This window comes from Ambystoma mexicanum, chromosome 12, assembly GCF_040938575.1.
Source record: "Ambystoma mexicanum isolate Mex_15411 chromosome 12, UKY_AmexF1_1, whole genome shotgun sequence".
Taxonomy (NCBI): domain Eukaryota; kingdom Metazoa; phylum Chordata; class Amphibia; order Caudata; family Ambystomatidae; genus Ambystoma; species Ambystoma mexicanum.
This window is the reverse complement of record NC_090936.1, coordinates 413,022,859-413,044,053: the sequence shown is the minus strand read 5'-3', so window position 1 is coordinate 413,044,053 and position 21,195 is coordinate 413,022,859. Positions and strand designations below refer to the sequence as shown.

Below are 21,195 nucleotides of genomic sequence, written 5' to 3'. Positions count from 1 at the left end.
CATGTCCTGAAAGTGGTAGGTGCAGTACTTGGCTGAAAATCCTGGGCTGTCGCACTGTCCATCACTGGCTAGCCTGAACCGTTTGCCCGCCAATGTACTATCAATAGACATTTTTTCCATTCTCCAAGCTTCGCTAATGGCTGGAAATAGATAATCGGTTTGGTATTTGTCGAACTGAGTTTTCGCAATGAAATGGATTCCCACAAACTGAAAGAAAGACTCTAACTTTTTAAAACTTGAACCACTAAAAAGTGCAGCCGCTGCACAAAGTAGATTGCCTGCTGGCAGTTGCCCCAGCATGGGTTGTGCAGACCATGAGAAAGGATGATATTTTGTACAGGTGGCATGTATTTTAAGGTTAGTGCCTCGAATTGCACGAGTCACATTAATCAATGGCTCCCCACATACTTCCCCACCAACCGAATGCCCACATTTCATCCGAATAATAATATCAATCAAACAACTATCGAATACAATGAATTTGGCCTCTTTCCTTATACTGTCACTCTGCATCCCAGCTGGTTCGGCCTGTAACGTTGAGGACATGTCACTCACATGAAAGGTAGAATCTCTGATATCGTCTTCCGCTATGTTCAGTGATATTGATGGTGTTTCATTGTCGTCCACTTCATTCTCTTCCATTGCAACATCTGTTCCTTCTCCGGCGATGGGTGAATAAAACAATTTCTTCAACTTTCTCGCGGTCTTAGTTTTTGCGGGTGTGGATTCTGTGAATTGATCTCCGACTGCATCCGAACTACCAGGAGGACATTCACTATCAATGGCTGGTGGTGGTATAGCTCCGTTGTCAATCACTTCATATTCTTCCCATTGGCACGATGCATCTCCAGTCTCAAGTCCCTGCCAAAAGGTTTGACAAGCAACATCTCTCGTTCGCTTCACTGTCTGTGTAGATCTAGTTCGTACACACACTCGCAACTAGAGGACAGATTGGAAAAGGGATGTTCAGTTTAAACACAACTTACAGTATTGAACTATTAACAGTGAAAAACAACATAATATAGTGACCAGGACACTAACCTTCTTTTGCTTTCTTTTCTTTGAAACTTTCTTGCCTCGAACTTCAACATCAGGACGCTGTTGCTCCGACTCGTGTGTGCATGTCTCCACACTTCCTCTTGCGCTGCAACGACTATATTTTCATGATAAGCACATCCATCACGCACTGACGCTCCATCGACTCCCTGAAACATAGAACTTTAATTAGTATGTATAATAATATTGAAAACACAAAATGTACTTGGGGACCAATACCCACGTACATCTCAATAGCAAAACACAAATGAACGCTTTGTGTAGAACATTCAAACGACAATTATTCACGCATTGTTGATCTAGTTAGATGGAACTGTCAAGATCCATACCTCGGGCTCCTCATAGACTTCCATTGATGATATTATTGAAGATGATGCTTCAGTAACTCCCTGAAACACAGTAATTGCATTAGTATGGTTTTCTATTTTGTTAAAAAGAACATAAACTTTGTGCAGGCGTCAACGGCTCATCTAAATAGACCTGCACAAATGATCAGTTGTCTAAAATAAATAATGGATATGTAAATATGATTCCATTTGCTCGATCGTTGGAAGTGTCACCACCCAGAGATCTGCATCAACTACTAGGGGTGATGTTCTTGTAGAAGAAGCTCCGTCATCTCCCTGAAACATAGTACTTGCGTTAATAAAGAAGGAAGTATAGCGGATGTAATCATGTCATATGATTTCGCTTGATCGAACTGTCAGTATCCATACCTCGAAATGCATAAGAACATCAAGGGACGATGTAACTGCGGTGCACACTTCTGCAAGCTGTTGCGCCGACCCGTAACTGCATGCTCCCCCTTCTTCTTGGACTAATGTTCCATCGACTCCCTGAAACATAGGACTTTCATTAGTAATGAACACAATATTGAAAAAAGAAGACACATAGGAGGGCGACGACAGAAGGACATATCAATGGCTAAAAACGAAAGAAACATTGTGTGTAACAATCACGCTACAAGAATGCAAGATCTGATGATCTCCATCGATGGAACTGTCCGGAAACGTACCTCGAGCATCTGAGTGACATCAACGGTTGTCGTCAATACGTTGGACTCCTCAGCATCTCCCTGAAAGACAGTACTTGCATTATTTTGGATAACAATAATTATAACTGAAAACAAAGACTAGAGGACGAGTACAAGGGTGTACCATTAGGTAAAATAATTACACGATAAATTAAAACTATTGATTTACATGCCTAAAACAAGTCAGTGGCAGAATAGCCAAGTAAGATTACCCGATAGGCGCTTGAAGTGGCTGATGACTGCAATAACGACACGGATGGAGAATCTTCCGCCTTCATATTGAGTGGATACATAAATGGGGAAATTATTGTTAGCTAATGCTACACACTACCGCAAGGCCGAGAGATAAATACGTAAACTTGACTCACCAGTGGAGGGATGTGGATGAATAGAGTGGGAATAGCGGTTGAGAGCAATTTTCGCTTCGCTCGCGGTGTGTTCTTCTTTATTAGCAATGATGTGGAGTACATGTCTGAGCTAAAGTGCCTGCTGCAGATGCGGTATCGATCACCCCCCTTGTCCGCAAAGACTTCTAGGACTCTACTTTCAAGCTCAGACGGTGGATATCCGCAATATCGGACCCATTCTCTTATCTGATCTATTGTCTTAGGGAAAACATGCATTATAGTACCTTCAGATTTATTATGGGTCTTCGAAGGGCAACCGCCAATGGAACAGGCAGGCATTGTGGAAAGTTCTGAAAAGTAAAGATCAACAATTCTCTATGAATACCAATGTGTTAAAAAATTAAATGACACATAAAAGGTTCAATGCAAGGTTCGTTTTGGTTCTTGGAACTATACACGTTATTCACATGCGGATAAGTATTTGAATAACTTTAAAAAAATAGAAAAATAATTTGACTAAACTCAGAACATGTGACTAGTTCCTTGCATGTACTGTCTTGAACGAAAAGAAATTGGACGCAAAATGATTATGGTACATGGCCTTACCTTGACGAACAAACAGTTAGATGCAGGGATCAGAGTAGTTTCTTGTCGTAGAACAGGGAGCAGTTCACAGGTTGCAAACTGACGAGTTTCCTCGAAGTGGTCACGGAAGTTCACAGAGACGAAGAGCAGATAACCAGCACCTTCACGGGTTGACTAGCAAAGCGCAAAGAAGTTCTCATTAGAAATATGAAGTGGGTTATAAAGAATTCGAAACAGGGGTGTGTTTGTGAATGAATGACGTGTATATGTCGTGGCATTATGCGGTTTGCAGGGGGCCGTCCAGCGTGAGGGGGGATGCTTGGCAGGAGACACGGGGTCTGGAGGTAGACATGGGAACAACAACCCATGCTATATAGACCACTTTGAAGTGTACATGGTCTTTGGCACCTCTTGGCCTTTATCGCTCCCTGACAGCTCCACTTGCCAGCACAAGTACCCTGGTGCGAACTGCCTTTGATAGGGCGGGGGGTGGATTGGGGCGGTGGTCGTGCAGACAAGACACAGGAAGACTTGTGACAAAACTTTCTTTTCACTGTCGATTCAGGTAAAAAATGTCATTCAGCTTTGAAAAAAATTCTATCTAGAAAATGCACAATATGGAACCAATTTACATGCATTCGAATGATATGTAGATGTAATTTTATATGTGGGAGACGACCATGAAATAGTAGTGGCATCACTGACATCACAACCAGAGTATACTTACTCGTTACTCGGATTACGCGGACGAACAGTGCCGCGAAGTTCGTGCATAAGCACCATCATCATCCTCAACACGGTCCGTGAGAGGCAGGCTTCCCTGAACTCTGGCAGCTCGGTGATGCATTGCGGACTTGGCTCGCCTTCCGAAATGTAGGCCAAGCACCCGGAATTTTCACGGCAGCAGCAGTTCTCCTCCTCAGTTGGCATTAGCTCGCACCGATTGCACGTGCACCAGGTGGAGACGCCGTCCATGCGACATGGTCCAGGCTCTTCATCCGTTGACTGGTCCTCCCAACTGCCGTCCGAATCCCCATCGTTTTCGCGTGCTTGCCTTTCCAGTAGTTCTTCCTCGGTGTACTCGGGCTCGTACATATACGGCATTATTGTAGCCATTGTGTGGTAAAGAAAGTAAAATAATTTACAGAGATGGTACAGGTGTTCACAAGGCCTAGAAGCGGCGAAGGTAGCTGACCAGAGCACAGAAACGAGTCACAGAATACTCAAAGTAACACAGAGAGAGTAATGGAATCGAAAATCTGCTGCTGTGTGTTGTGAAACGGTGTGTTTATACTTAGTGAGGAAAGGGAAAGAGGCGTCCTGCCATTTCCATGGCGACACTTCATTAGCTGAGACGCAGCGATTGTTGACACGAAACGTGCTTTGGCGTTGGGAAATGGGCGGTATGCGTCTGCTGATGTCAGGCTCAGGGGCGGGGGATTTGATTTAGTGCCGCAAAAGCAGGTGAGCCAGGTCGATGGGGGGAAATGATAGGATTATCAGAAAATGGCGGCTGATTTCGAGTGCGTTAATGGACGAAAAGTCGGGTAAGGTCCATAGGAAAGTTTTCCACGATCTACCGATTTATGCTTAAAAACACATGGCCGAACCGTAGGGACAATAAAAAAAAAGTCCCGGAACTATCCTTTAAGTCATGTACACAAACTTCAAAGTTGGTAAGGGAAGGCTGTGATTTGGAGCAGTATCAGGGATCCACATGCAATGTTGAATTCTTTGAATGTTGAGGACCATCACTGAAGCTGAAAGCTGCAAAAGGTTGAGTGCCTGTTTAGAGCGGTCAGTGAAACATATGTTTTTTCCAATTCCTCCTGAAAAAGCGCTGGAAAAGCACCATGTTGATCTGGCAGCAGTTGGGCTTCTATTCAAGACAAGGCGTAAGAATTTCTGCCCCAGTAGTGAAAATCAGAAGTTGCCACCCATGCCCCCATCACCCACTGCCATAATCTTACAAGCATTCCCCATTTTCCCTGAAATGTAATAACTCCTCCACCCAAGGTACTATTCACTCCTGTTTTCTCTTCTCTACCTAATATGATGTGCTCCGTTTCTACCTGCATGCTCCCTCCCCCATTGCCAACCCACTCACAATGCCCTTTTTCTGTGATAGTTTGTGACAGTCTGCATGCCTGCTCATCTGTTGACAGTTTTGGGGAGATCGATTTTATCCCGATAGGAAAGAGAAAATCACGTTGTGCACAGCATATTAATGTTAATAAATGAATGTGATATTGTTACAATGTTGCAGTTTTGCATATATTTAGAATAGTTATTTTGTGTCAAGTGTTATACATTTTAAATTTGCATACATGTAGCAACATAAATTGTGTTAATATAATATAGGAGCACATGTGCAACTTTGTACAATGAGATTTAAAGCAGAGGCTTCATAATAAGCAGAAAAAGGCTCTTATATGGGGAACCCATTATGAGGGGATGGACTAGTTTTGAACAAACGTACATACAAATTAACATGCACACATTCTTGTTCGTGAAACATTTCTGGCTGAGGGAGATACTATTAGCTGGCAGAAAGACAGCTGCAACCACATGGGAACAGCTATTTGGACCTGAAATAGAGTGAAGAGCATGGGCTGAGGGTTTGGCTTTGAAATTGTTTAGCGAGTGGCAGAAGAAGCATCGGCCACCTGGCACTATCAATCTAAGGTTAGTGGATGAAACTGTAAAAGGGGGACTGGGAGTGCAGATGACCGCAGGCCTATGAGAAGCTCAAATAGATTAGCAGGGAAAACAAATTATGGGAACAAAGGCCGAACAGATTGAACTGAACTCGTGGCTGCGCACAATGAAAAGGTGAGAGGACATCAAGAATAAATATCCAGAGCGTCAGAGTGCTTGGAGAAACGAATTAGTGCCCAATCAAAGGAGCCTTACGTTAGCTCACTATAGCCTCATAAAGTGTCCATATATAAACCATGCTTGTCAGATTTAGCATTGCAGATCTGTGACCAATTGGAAGCTGTACTAAAAATGTATTGTATGCCATGGTAGGGTTGGGTGTCTTCCAGGAAGAAACCAAAGAAGAGAGGTTGGCTTGTATTTTCAATATCATGAACATTGTATGTCTAAGTGGGTGGTGCCACAGTGAAGACAGCCAATGAGATTGTGGGGATTAGATTTCCTAGTATAGGGTCCAACTCATGTGTACTTTAGGTAATGACTTGTAAGGGAACATGAGGGAAACATGGAAGTGTGTTAACTGTTCTGAAAATGTATATACACTGTATCTGTACTGTGCTTCAGGGAGACTCAAGGTTAATTCAATCTCCAAGGAGTTGTCTAGCCTCTATCCCAGCCGCAGTCGTGAAATACACTTGGTTTAATGGCAAGGTGCATTCACTTCTTGAGAGGTGGGCTATTTTAGAGTGTAGATATCCAAGGTCAGCCCTGACAGCAGGACGTGCTTCCCCAAATTTCGAAGATGGGACAGCCAGCCATAATGTACTATGTTGGTTAGTTTTCCATTTTGCAAGCACAAAGCAAACATATCAGCTGGCATACATCAATAGACCTGGCAGCCCAGGCCAGATTTTAAATTGATGACATTCACTCAGGCATTTAGGCGCCATCTCTCACTGGTATAACCGCATTATTCCTAAAATGGGTATTTTCTTTTTCTCTCACATCTTGTGTGTTTCTGCTGAGTGAGTTGTGTTTAAGGTTTCAATGATTTCCCCGTGTTGAAGAAGTGGGTGGTAGGGGATCATGGTGGGCTACCGAGCTGGATTAGCACAGACTGAGCTTTGCTCATACCTTCAAATGTGGCACATCGGGAATGGGCTGCATTTTTGTTTTAAATATGGCCTATATTTGAAGGGAGATCTACAGGTAAGAATCAGTGACTTGCAACATACATCTGCATACTTTATGAGCCTGGGTTCACTCGGAGGACATTGAGAAAACAAATCACATTGCCATACTATTTAACTACTATTAAAAAGGTACTTGGTTGAACTGTATGGTGGTTAATTAGTTTCCATCAATCTGCCACCAAGGAGTTATGTGCAACACCTGCTCGTTTACTTCTCCTCTTTGGTGCTAAAATGTATTGCTTGCTTGGAAACTCACATATATTAGAGCAGCCAGCAGCACTTGGTTTATTTCCTAGGCATTCCAATACCATACCCACTGAGGGCATTAAATAGGGGAAATTACTAATTTTATGCAGTCAATACACCATTGGGATTGTGCCCATGTTTTTGGCATTTATGTAGAAATTGCTTTTTTTGGCACATGGACTGGCTCGAGCAGGTGCATAGTAGGCAGTGGCAATAGTGTATTTAGAAATTATTCTGTTTTACAACTGGATTGCGATATGTAACTATCAAGGTGTTTTTGGACTACGCTATTGAAATGTTGGTGCGCTTGCATCGTCAGCCACCCTCTTTTCACAAATATGGGCGAGTGACTTGTGTGTGGCTAGTGGCTCACAATTAGAAATTTTGCACCCTGATGTAAATACTAATTTCTTCCCACAAGAAGAAAATAAATAGAAGTTATAAAAATCAACTGGCGACTTGATCTTTATGGCAGGAATTGAGGGTACGCATAATTACTGGATGGCGTTTGTGTGTGGCCCTGCATAACCTTTTCATTCGAAAGGGAATGTGCATGACATGGGCGGCCACATTCTCTGCAAATAAGCAGTTACATTTAAGAAGAGGTTTTTAATTTGTAACTAAAAAGGTTATTATGAAATTGCAAATTGTAACCAGACAGATTGTGAAACAGTACGCTGCAGCGGTAATTTGGCTTTACAAAGATTTCCCCATTTCACTGATACTGATCCAAACATTCCAGGGCATGTTTATGCAGGCCTCAATAATTCACGATCCTAAACAAAAATGGAGGGGAAAAAATAAATAAAATGGACGGCCACTCTAAATAACACTGCTTATGATGAATATGATATTACTGAAAAGGGTCTATCCCTTCCCCATCCTTCCGGATCTCCAAGCATGGCATAGAACACTAGATTCTATGGTGCCAGCAACTATGCCTGGGTTAGCCATCAAGAGTTCCAAATGTGTGTTATTTGTGATGGCGTTCCGAGTCAACGTGTGTCTGTCGACTGGGAACTGAGCTAAGGCCAACACATTGTTTATGTTTATTGTGTTTATATAGCGCTTTACGCCAAACCGACAAGGATACAATAAAAAACAGTAGAAGCAATTACAAAATATGAATCAAACCAGTAATACAGTAAGTAGAACAATGTCAGTGAAGATAAACGATGGAGGAGGGGGTGGAGAAGGGGAAGGAAGTGGGAAACAGGAAGAGGAATAGGCTGAGGATGAGAGGAGGAGAGGGGACTTTAGAGGAACGGAGCAGGGAGAGAGAGGTAAGAAGAGGAGGGTAAAAGGGAGGAGAGAGGAGGTGGAAGGAGGGGATGGGAGTGTCAGGGAGGGGAGTGGAGAAGAAGATATTTCAAGGAGACACGAAAGTAGGAATAGGTGGGGATGGAACGGATAGAGAGAGTAAGGGAGTTCCAGTGAAGGGGGGCAGGGAACTGAAAGGAGCGAAAACGAGAGGAGGCACATGGGGGGGCAGAGAGAAGGAAGAGATCGGCAGATCAGAGAGCGGGAGGGAGTGTTCATGACCTGCTACCAGACACGTTCCCAGTTGCTTCTGAATTGTGATAAAATCCAGATTTTAACCAGGAAACTATTGGGGAAAGGCATTGTTCTAAACGGAGAATACCAGTCCCAATTAGGCTGCTGTGTTTACAGACAGGACTGTCACATTTCTGGGAAACATTAGAGAAACCAAGCAAGATGAGGGGAATACGTTAAGCCCAATAGTACCGTAAATTTCAGCCATATTCTGGAAAAACAATCCACAACACAATTTACTCTAAGAACAGAACATAAAGTGTGTACATCGCCAGTGTTAAGAACAAATTCAAGACCCAGCAACACGCTAGTATTATCAATTGACCAATATATCAAAACGTCTGCAGTAGATGTCCTCACATTAATAAAGTGTTAATGTGGCAAGTGCAAAGGGCAGAGGAGGGCTTTTGCAGCTGCGCTGTTCCCGCAGAATTCTAGTTATCCTATAGCGCAAGAGCCAATACAGTGCTAGCTGGGGAAAATCACCCCACTCCCCTATGAGTCAGTTACCCAGAACATAAAAGCTTCTTTATATGTACTGATGTATGTGCACTGCTGTTGGGGACCAGATTTTGCTTTCCAATCGCCGTGTACCAGATGACAGATCATGAAATGGTTTCTGGCACTTTACAGCCACATCCACACTTGCCAATTATGCACGCCCACCATCCAACTTAAAAGTAAGAGGCTTCACGGTTTACTAACATAAATGCAATTTCCTAAACATCCGGCCTACTTGGCAGGTAACACTATACAGAGATACAGTTCAAGATGCCTGTGGAAACTGGCGTTAAATGTGCTTATACGGTAGTCATATCTTTCCTTCACTTGATCTTTACAAAGCTTTAATGTCTGTACAACTATCACAAGCAGTTCTTTACGAGGGATGCCAAATCGTTGGGAGGCTTGGGTGTGGCCTGAAGACTGCTGGATATGGCCTAAAGGCGATCCACCTGACCCAAGGAACACATCAGAGTGTAAATGGAAGTGCTAAAGACAGGCGTAACAGCATTACACCTCTTAACGTGTCCAGCAGGCTCCAGCTGTTTTTCATTGTTTCAGAGGGTGGGGGAGGAACAGGAGTTACATTTCCACCTCCTGTTTGCCCTCGGCCTTCAAAAACAACTTGGTTTTAATGCTAGCATGAGATTTTCATGTGGCATAAAATGAATGATTTCCTATGGAACGCGCCTGCTTTTTGCACCAGCTAAAAGGAGGCAGATGCTATAGGAAATCATTCTAAACGCTGCCTAGCATGAATGCATGGCATGCAGGGTTTACTCCATTTACTGCCGAGTGCAAAAGAGAGGTGTAAAGAGACTCCCGTCAGCTCTTTAGACTACCAATTTGCATTCCACAGTCAAATTAAGAAAATTGCCCAGACAGTACCTGTTTGCACGTAAGCGCAAACAGTAAATGCAAAAGTTAATGAGGTGTGTTTTTGGCTGCTTTGCAGAACATCAAACAGCATTTTGGGAACATAATGACCATATATTTATATATTTTAAATATGCATGCGATAGTGATTTTCGCATAGAAGCATTCGGAGCACATTATGCACACTGTGATTGTATTTGGTGCTCATTTCTTTTATAGGAACATTCATCCTAACAGTAAAACATCTGCAAACACTGAGCCATATATACTCATTTGGACAGCCTCAGCTGATAAGTGAGGGTTTACTGTACAAAATGTATAGACCCAAAAGGTGTATACCAACTCACAGCATTATATAATCATTTTAATAGTAATAGCGATCTCCTTACATAGGAACCCGATACATTATCAATTTTCAAAATATTCTTTATTTTATATCATATAAAAAAGATTTCAATGTGAAGACTGTATAAAAAATTCTGGCATACATTTAAAAAAACATGTTCAATCTCTAATGACAATTCATTGGGTTTAAGATTAAAAAAAAAACACTTCATAACCAACAACGACCCATACTGTATCACATACAAGCAACATCATTCATTCACATTCATGGTCACTCATACTGTGCAAATAGAGCAAAGTATAGAATTGATCAGAAGAACTATTAATATAAAAAACAACAAAAAGTCGTCCAATTCGACCCTAGAGTGCAAAGTGGTCATTACACATTAATGCGCCCAATTATTACGTTACAGGTACATATCAATGACAATTTTGATATGGACATTTTCCCTCGCAGTTAGGATAACTGCGGCAACTCTATGTCATCCAATAGGATTGTAAACAAAATACTGTTGACTTGAGTTTTGGCTGCATCCCAGTCTTGATTTTTGGACCGGAGCCAGCTTCAGGACAAAACAACAACCCATTTGGGATTGCATTGGTGTGTGTAGCCAATTATAACGGTGTTGGAAGTCCGAAGGCTATGGTGAATAGGCAGGGTTGAAGCAGGATGTTTTTGATTTTCCCCAATGTGTGTCTGACGTCTAGGTATCAACACACCCAAGGTTCAGTTCTTCAGAACGTGTTAACCCCGGATTTGCTGCCTCATAGATGCTTGTGGCTTGCCTGGTGATCAAGTGGTGTCATTCCCACATCAGTGAGTGCTTCGTCGCCGCTGGATCACATCAGTTGCCCAAGATCGCAATGATCAGCCAAGGCCATCTTGATGGTTATTAAACGTTGGTCCACCACTTTCCACGAGCCACGCTGTTACTGCGTGGTGTATGTCAACTTCTCTGCACCTCGTCGTGCCAGAGATAAGTGAGGGTGGGGCCGTTCTGCTGGAAGACAATATCTAATTTCCTTGAATGCTTACACAACTTGCAATTTGATCACCTGGTCCCAGAGTCTCCTGTAGTTGCTTTAATTATCTGGAGCGCGCACAGCAGAAATCAGATGCACTGCTTAATGGCTCAGGAGCAGTTTATGGAGACAGCCATGGCTCTGCCAAGCTAGCCCAGCCTACTTAAAGCCCTGCTCACAAGTGACTTCCCATACAGAGCGTGTATGTCAGTTCATTGCAACCATGTACAAATGCATGTGAACCCATGATATGACATACCACCATTGGAGCTCATCACACCTTTCATCAGCTGGAAGCTTAATGAAGGACTGCTGCCTGCCTCACCTCAATCTAGTAAAGTAGAAGACCCCCCCTTATAAAAGCACGATTTACAGATTATGGGAAAGGCACCTCCCTAGAGGATAAAACAGATCTATGTTTTTTAAAAAGCAGCTACTGTGGGTTGCCTGATGTTTTGATACATATAATTTAATTTGATAACATAACAGGAAAATGAAATGTGGTTTAGGTTTTATAGGTTGAAAACATCTGTGACATGGACTGTGCCATTTTAGGGCGAATTCTAGGACCTGTCAACTCCTCCCCCCTGCCGAAGGGAAAGGACAGATTTGGTGTCAGACGGGTGATCAATACTAGCATTCAGTTGAGAAAAGGAGAAGATGGTTGTTTTCTGCTGCAGCCTGGCGGTCTCTTTGAAGTGCCAGGTTCTTTAAGGGTATGAGGTTGGGCCTTGCCTCTGCCACACCACTATCTGGTCCAGCATGGGAGTCCCCCCGCCCCCCACCCCCATTTCCCTGGTCCTACTGGACACCCGTTTGAGGCCAGCACAGTTGCCATGCAGTGTGCAACCTTCTCAGAAGGGAAAGGATCCCTTTATAGGGCTATCTGCCTGCGCCTGTCTGAGCAGCGAGCGGCTGGTGAGGGAGAGCCGAGTTAAGAGCAATCAGGCTTACTTCAAGGGAGTGGCAGATTGATGCAGTAGTCGTTCTCCTTCAGACATGGTTGTGCTGGTGCCAAATGTCAGAGACTAGCTTCAAGGGAACCAACTTTTTGGCAGCCCCGGAGTGTGACGAAGTGCAGACAGTCTGCATTTCTTAGTGGGCAGAGAAAAAGAAAAACTCCACGAGCAACCAGGAGGCGAAAAAGGAAGTTGACTGACAGGTTTTAGTTTGAGGCCCAATGGTTTCAATTGTTTAGATTCGCGGCACCTATCTGGGCCAGTTTGTTAACTGGGTTCCGTTTTTTTGTTTATCACAGAGACAGAGGAAAAGAGGAGCAACCCTGCACCAAGGGGCGGGGTTAACTGCTATTGCTAGGAGGGTGGCCTAGTGAGGGGGAGAGAGAAAGAGGGGGAAGAGGGAAAGAGGGAGAGGAAAGCCTCACCGAAAGGTTCATAACCCATATTTGTGCTGCATATAAAATCATTACTCGAGATTTGGCTTTGTAAGCAATTAGGGGACCCCAAAAACGGACCCCCTAACCTTTTATTAAAGGAAAGAATGCTTTTGTTTACACACTCGATCAATGTTTTAATGTTCTCAGTATACTGCATTCACCCCAAATCATTAGTATACCCAGACAATCATTGTGATTTTGCAATTTGAGGTGCACCAGTAGTGAGGGGAACATTTCAGCTCTGTAACTTATTTTCCCTATAATCATTACATTTGCTTTTGCCATATTGGGGATCAATGCATAATATCTACTAAATGTTCCATAAACATTAATAGCCACAATATATTCGCTATTTTGCTGCACAGGCTACATTGTTGGAAAACAATTGTACTGGAACTCTCTCGTAGTCAAATGTTGGTATGCCAGGTGTAATTTGCTAAAGGGTATTGCGCATGATATGGATATATAAAGGAGGTGCAAGTGCACGCACATCTGGGTTACTATTCTCTTAATCATGTCATGGCACCCCACAAAATCGTATTCAATTTGTGTTAGCTTTTCAAAAGAGTAGTAATGCAACTATATAATCCCTCATCTATTCCCAGTGGCCTAAGGATCTCCCACAGCTCCGTTTGAGCTATGGTGTCAAATACAGTTTGCAGATCCATTAATACAAGTTATGCTGGTGCATCAAGAACATACAACCCCCTTGCAAGTCACAAGTACAGGTTCATATGTCATGTATTGGTCAACTGTACTTTTCCCAACTTGTAATCCGTACTTTTTCCAACTTGTAATCCGTACTGAGTTTGAAGTATGCCGTTTTTCCTTGCCACCTATTCTTGCAGATGCCCTTCTAAAACTTAGAACAATTTGGAATTCACGTCCAGCAAAGGTGTCCTGTAAGATGGTGGTGATGAAATGTTTAATATAGTCCAATTAATCCAAATAAACAAGCATGTAACACGTCCCAGGAGGATAGCTCAGCGGCAGCGTGCTCGACTTGGAAACAAGATGACACGAAGCAACACAGGTTCGATCCCTGGGTCCGCGTTTAGAAACCTCTGGGTATTAAGCGCGTTATAAATAACCTATCATATATCTCATATAACATATCATATATCTAGTTCAGGGAGCGGTGTTGGCCATTTCACTTGATTTCAGGCAGATTTGGCATCTGTATTTTAGGTAGAATCAATGTAAATATCGGCTTCAGAGGGATTACTCGCCAGTCCCAGAGATCCCCATGAGTTTAGGGAGACTCTCGCACCTCCTTTGGTACTGCAAGATCCAAAGATCCAGGCATTTGTGTCATATGCTTTCATTCATGGGGGTTGGGGATCTGTTATGGGGATCACAAATGATTTAGTAAATCCTATTTTAATGTGGACATAATATTAAAATAAAATATAAAATAATGTTATAGTGCCTGCCATCACTGGATTATGAAAGCTTTTAGTACTCTACTCAATGGTACTCATCTCAACCACCTCCAACAGATAATAGGAGAGTTATCCTGGGATTTCAACTTGTAGCTTTGATTCTGGTTAACCCACTGAGCTATCCCACATACAGGCATACAATCATAGTCTGCAGCATCTACCTACCAGGGTCTATGTCGTTTGCCAGGATCCGTGATGCTCCGCTCATTCCAGCGGCGATTGCTGTAGCGCCACACCCACTTCCAAGGTCGAGTACTGACCCCATTTCTGCAACATGAGGGTTGTCAAGGAGATACCTAATGAAGTTAAAAATAGACAAAAACAGTGTGTACAAGATGCGCAAGGGCATGCTAAAATGAAATATAAAAATTGACCAGTGTGTAAAACTGGGCAACTATACACGTTATGTAAACAGAGTGGTTCAACACCTCTATATTAGTTGGCATGTTAGCAAAGGAGTTGGATGAATGCCTATAGAGTCTAGGGTTCAAACTGCACATCAGACGGGTGTTTCTAATAAACAGTGTAAGGGATGGATGTCCAACACCTTTGTAGACCAATGTTCAAATCAAACCCCCCCCCCTAATAAACAAAGTCAAAACCAAGACAGAAATTTCCAAATTTGATGCCCAAAAGCAGTGCCTTGTCAAAGATTTTGAAATTCGACCCTGGTATCCAGGTCAAAGTCAAGCCTCTTGTGCCATCAGGTGCTTCCCGATTTTGTTTGCTGTTCCTATATCTGTATTCTGGTAGCCTAACGCCATAGGATGGAAAGCTGAATCCCGATTTGCTGTACCTTTATGTGCATTTTAGTCACCTAATCCTCCATGCCCTAAAATTGTGTCCCAATTGTATTTTAATATTTGCATTTTGATCGATTATGATTTATAGGCACATAACGACAGTACCAGGCAGCACTGACTGCATCTAGGCAGAGAGGAACACAAATTCAGAACAGGGAGCGAAGAGGAGATTGGAATGTTTTCAGTCGTTTACAAAAGGTGATCAGAGAAGTCAAAGAGTAAAGTGAAGGGGGTCGGGTGGAGGGTCCTTCCATAATTTAGGGCGAAGCACCGAGAACCTCACGTCACCTCGGGTGATGCAACGAAAGGCAGGACTCTCCAAAAGATGCAGATGTGAGTAGAAAGGAGTTCCAGCGGGTTGATTAGAGTGGTTTTTAGCAATCAAATAATCTGGGGTCAAACCATGACTATGTTTTTACACCAGCCAAAGTGCTTTCAATATAATGCGTTGTTGGATAGGAAGCCAATGCACACTGCATCTGGGGATGGAGATCTGCGAATCGCGAGGGAGTTTAAAAAGAAGCTGAGTAACCTCATTCTGGGCTGTCCGGATAAGATGAGCCAAACAGTTCGGCAGACAGGCATATACAGCATTACCATAATCAAGGTGTGCATTGACTAAAGCACCTACCACTGCTACCTGGTTGGATATGGGGAGGTAGGGGACGACTCATTTCAGCATCCAGAAGCAGAGAACTTCTGACTGTTTCATAGATTTGATTAGCTAAGGCTATCTCAGAGTCCCAAATTAACCCTAGATTTTTTACCTTTCTACAAGAACACAGATAGGTCAAACAGTGATGGAGGCAATGGGTGCCTAGTATAATAAATGCCTCTGACCCAAATACTAAAGTTCAGTTTTAAGGGGTGTGACGAATCCAGGGAATCCGTCCCTTCTCCCCAAGGGGGAGCCATCCCCTTTGGGACTAGGGACGTGAGCCTGCTCCGCTTAACACCCCCTAGGGGACAGGGCAAGTGGGATCTCACTGGGGATTAGCCTCCTTGAGGGGACAAGGACACTCCAAGCAAAGGGTTCGCTCCATTTCCCTGTAAAACGGAATGTTAAAGGTATTTGTACCGCGCACCGTCACCAACGGAATTGGCCTCAGGCGCTCTGGCGGATCTGTAAACGATAAGGTGGGATGGGTTAGTAAGGTGAAGAGGGAGTAGCATAGTGGGAGGAGTGGTGTTCTGTTGGCAGCTTCAACTCGGTATACACCGGGTGCTGAGCTTTGGTGCGGGTATTGGATTGGTGTCAGTCCGCGTGTGCTGTTGCTCCGGCTTGTGTTGTTGCAGTGTACTGAAGTGCGTGCGGCTTGTGGTGTGAGAGATGGTTGTGTGTGTTTTTGAGTGCGATAAGTATGCAGAGTTTGAGTTTATATTGGTTAATGGGTTACCTGACCATTAGCATGTTAACATACACAGTTTTGTCTAAGTGTGGCACTTGTTGGCCATCACAATCCTATCTAGAAGCGCCGCAGGCCAATGTTCAGAATTCTATCTAGGTGTGGGCATGCTAACATTCACAATAGTATCTAGATGCGGCGCAGGCTGGTGTTCACAGTTCTAAGTGTGGCACATGCCAACATTCGGTTTCATCTAGGCGCGGGCATGCTATCCTTCAATCAAAATCCTATCTGGATGTGACGCTGTCTAATGTTCACAATTCTATCTAAGTGTGGACATGCTAATATTTATAATTCTTTCTAAATGTGGACATGCTAATATTTACAATTTCTATCTAAGTGTGGACATGCTAATATTTTAATTCGATCTAAGTGTGTACATACTAATATTTTAATTCGATCTAAGTGTGGACATCCTAATATTTACATATTGTAGCTGTATGGCAATTGAACAGTGCAGTAATGGGCAGGGCCCTTTAAAAGTGTATGGTTTAGTTTCTGACCTGTTGCCATCCATGTCTGAAGAGCAGAACCAATCGATTATCCCCTCATTTCAGGGAGGAAGATAAAAAGGTCCCTGGATACAGACACCAGGAAGAGTGATTCTAAGCCAACCGATGGACAGTGGAAGACTGTGCGGTTAGGCTGGGTGGATCAATCCTGGATGCAGAACCATGTCAGATATGTGGTGGCCCAGGAGGCCAGAGCGCACAATGATCCCAGGTCCCCTGAAGTGGTAGACTGGACTGCCGGAGATTAGATGTATTCGTGCTCCTGCACCAAATCGCTGACACAAAGAATCGCTGCGAGAGTCAACAACCATGAAAGTACGGCTTCGGAGCCACCGCCTCCTTAGATGAACAACGCCGCCAAACATAGGTACACGGTCAGTACAGAGAAAGGGGAGGAGGGCAGTGAAACGCCAAAGCACTCCAGATGGGTGTTAGAACATTGCATCAACCACACGGCCAACGAGGCCGAGCAGCCCACGAGAGGCTGAGAGAACCAGGACCCCTGCAGCGGTTGAGAACATTGCATCAAACGTACTGCCAAAAAGGCCAAATAGCCCACGGGGGTTGAGAGACCCAGGGGCCCTGGAGGGGTGAGAGCTTTGCATCTAACATACGGCCAACAAGGCCAAGTAGCTCAAGAGAGGGAACCAGGACCCATTGAGGGTGTGAGAACATTGTGTTAAACCTTTGGCTAGGTAAACCAGATAGCGCAGGCAAGGCTCAGAGCCGTGCAAATTATTGAGACACCCTGGAGGGGTGAGCAAGAGAAAGCAAAGAAGTTCATCACACAAGTGTCTGAATTACAAAAGAGATTCAAAACTTTGTGTGCTTACCAGGGTTTTGATGAGGGAGGTCAGGAGTTCCCTACTACAAAGTGTCAAGAGAAACACAGTACTTGTTTTGAACTGAATCTGCAGGCTGGCCTGAACCACAACAAAATGAAAACCTTTTGAGCTAGCAGAACATTCACAATGGGGTCAGGAGTCCCCCCCCCCCCCTTCTACCAAGAGTCAGGAATAACAGAGCCTCCGATTTGAACTGTACTTGCAGGCTGAGGCCTGAATCAAAAGGAAAGAACTGAAAACAAGTGAGTGGAGGTCATGCACAAGCCATCCCAAGAAGGCGGCAGAACACTTACGTAGGCCAATTTATATTGCTTTACTTTTAGTGGTAGGGCAAACATTTTAATACATTTTGAACCATTGAAACATGTTTTCGTGTCCGTCTCGTATGTCTGCCTTACCACAGGGGTTTGAGTTGGAGATTATCATTAGCTAACCAAGTTCTATCTTATCAACACAAACGTGTAGATGGCTGACAGATTCCCCGTGGCTAAACACCTTGAGGAATCATTGACTGATCTGCATAGAAGTGAAAATGAATATTGAAGCTACGGATTATGGTAATCAGCGGTTGAATGTAGATGTTAAGTGGAATGATCTATCTGGTAAAAAGGTCCGAAAGCAGGCCAAAGAGGTGCAGTTAGGCCAACAATATCTGCGACACAAGAAAGAAGGATGGAGTTATTCAAAGTATCAAAAGCAAGGTTTGAGGAATATCTGAACTTGGTTCAGCCATAACTTGCCAATTCTCTTTACCTCAACTTTAGGTTAGGTATCCTCCTGCTTGCAGCTCTGGTAAAGAAATGAATTGCGTCCGAATCGGACTTGTATTCTTCATGAACATGGGCTAAAGAGTCACTAATTTTTTGTCCGGCATATAGCGGCTTGAGACTTTTACTTGAAATCCTTGCTAATTCAGCATGGGATAACAACTGTTGCAGACAATTTTTGTAAACGTACTGCAAACCACACTGACTATAGTCGTCTCAAGTTTCATTCATAGAGCCTGGTTAAAAAGGAATCCATTAGTCAAATGATATTTGCAACTCATGTTACCAGCAGCTCACATGAAATTCATTTTTTTGTTTTTGCTACATTGTGTCCCCTCTGTGCATTTTACATGCATGTTTCCAAATTGAATGCTATGATTAATTCTATTTTTATAATACGATTGATTTTGCGTTCGTTTTAACCTACTGCTGAAAGACTTGCGTTGAATAACGCATTGTGTGTGATGAAAAGCAGAGTACTGAACGAGCATAATCAAAAAGGGATAGATGTTCAGAAATGGAGTGGGACAAAAGACCATGCCAGAGAGAGACCAGTGAGGTTTCGGTCCCATGTTTAGAGCGAAAGCCTAACTGAAAAAGGCCCAATATGTGATCGTCCTCAAAAGAATGTGTTAAATTGTTTTGTCAATGCCTTTTCAATCACTTTGGAAATCCAGGGCAGACCCGGGTGATCATTGCCTAAAATTGTAGACTCATGTGAGGGTTTAAACGGGGAGAGATAAAGGGGGCACAAGTTTAAACCATCAGGTAAAACACCTTGAGTAAAAGAAAGATTGACAAGATGGGTCATATGTTGGGTAAGAGTGAGCGTTCCCTTTGACAACTAAAGCAAAGTTCCAAATTGAGGGGAGCTGGGAGCTATTTAGCTCCAGTTTGTAGCCTAGTTAGCCAGCACCCAGGAGCTACCTTTGGCGCCCCAAGCCAACTGATGCCAAACATTCTACTTATGTGATATTACCTGTGTGAATTTGGGACAATCTATATGGCATGTAAAGCATAAGGGGTCAAAAATAATGGCCAAAATGTTATGTTTGCATCTTATGTGAAAGTTAGATTTGCTAGCTATGTACTAGCTCTTCGATCCCCAGTGTTAGGTCCTGCTCAACGGGTAATGCTGGGTACTGTGGAGGCGTCATGAAGTAGTCACAGACAACAGATTCCAATTTGTTCTTAAAAGGTTTTATTTTAACTTAAAATGCAGGATGGAGCAAGGCCTAACTTGCCCTAGGCTAAGGTGGGATTTTCCCACTTAGATTTCTCTAAGGAAAGTCTACATCAGGAAGTACAAATCAAGTACCAGCCTGTGTCCAAATCCTATACATGCTCTCACAACTAACTGAATGTGTATGGATGTCAGTATCAAAATAAATAGTGTTTGAAATAAAGTTTGGAGCTTCTTCCAGCTCTTGGCTTGTAATCAGCTACCCCTTCCCAAAGTTCAAAACAGTTAATAAGATATTGGGGTTCCCTTACACAAGAGTTAAAATCTTCCAGCTTTTCAAAACAATGCAATGCCTTGTGACACTTCCCAGCTCTCTTGTCATCAGTACTTTTCACGGGTTCACAAAGATTAAGTCTGTTACTTGATTTCAAAAATCACATAAGCGGCCACGTAAGCCAATGAAAGTACCCATAAAGAACCTTGTGTTTTGCAACAAGCTTCTTTATGGATACTTTCATTGACTTTTTCCATAAAAGGGGACACTCTAAGCGCAGTTGTCGGACCACACGGTTCACCCATTACAAGTCACACAACCAATACCCCTTATCTGCTTTTCATCAACAATTGTCCACTGCTTGCCCTTGACAGTAACGCTGTTTTTTTTCCATCAGTATTACACTCTTCCAACGTGTTCCCGTGGCTGGATTGGTCACCATGCACTTTGTTGCACCTTATGTATTCTTCTGGCTCTTGCCAATACATGTGGTTCCCTTAATCGCCAATACCAGGAACTCTTTTTTAGCTTTGCCCAATACTTGGTTTCTTCTCTTGGTTTTTAGCTTTTGCAATTATTGGTTTCTTCCTTCATACCCTTCTTGGTATTCTCTTGGCTTTTAGCTTTGCCCAATACTTGTGTCTCAAACAATTAATTCCATGTTATCTGGCACTTGCACCACTTTGCTTTCATTCCATTCAAAAGTGCTCATCATCCCTTTTCAATTCGTTTGGTGTTCAAAAATGTGTCTCGGCCTTCAAAAGTGTTACTACCAACTTTCAGTCTGTTCGATTTTCAAAAGCACTAGTTTCAGCATTCAAAAGTGCTTTTAACAACTTTCGGCTTTAAAGTTTTTATTTTCAAAAAAACAAAAATACACAACAACAAATGAACCGATGACATCAACAAGTAACCTAAAAGCATCTAGTAAATGTTAACCAGCACAATAACATATCAGATCGCATCAATACCAAGGTCAATTTAAAAAAAAGGCAAGAAAAAAAAGGAAGAAGAGAAAGAGGAAAAAGAAAATAGATCAAAGAACCAAAACATAATTATACTATCAAACATTGCTAACAGTTAATAAAGCATAATATAATGAACCAAAGAGGGAACCATGTTGGCATTATAGTTAACAGACCTGAGACTA

General features: G+C 43.0%; 1 protein-coding gene across 1 annotated transcript in view; it reads right to left on the bottom strand.

The window, feature by feature from the left end:
* The window catches only part of ETFBKMT (electron transfer flavoprotein subunit beta lysine methyltransferase), a 162,614-nt gene that overhangs the window by 122,144 nt on the left and 19,275 nt on the right, over window positions 1-21,195 (bottom strand). The window contains exon 2 of the mRNA XM_069628556.1: window positions 14,421-14,551. Within this exon, the coding sequence (XP_069484657.1) occupies window positions 14,421-14,551 (131 nt within the window). The remainder of the gene's footprint in view (window positions 1-14,420; window positions 14,552-21,195) is intronic.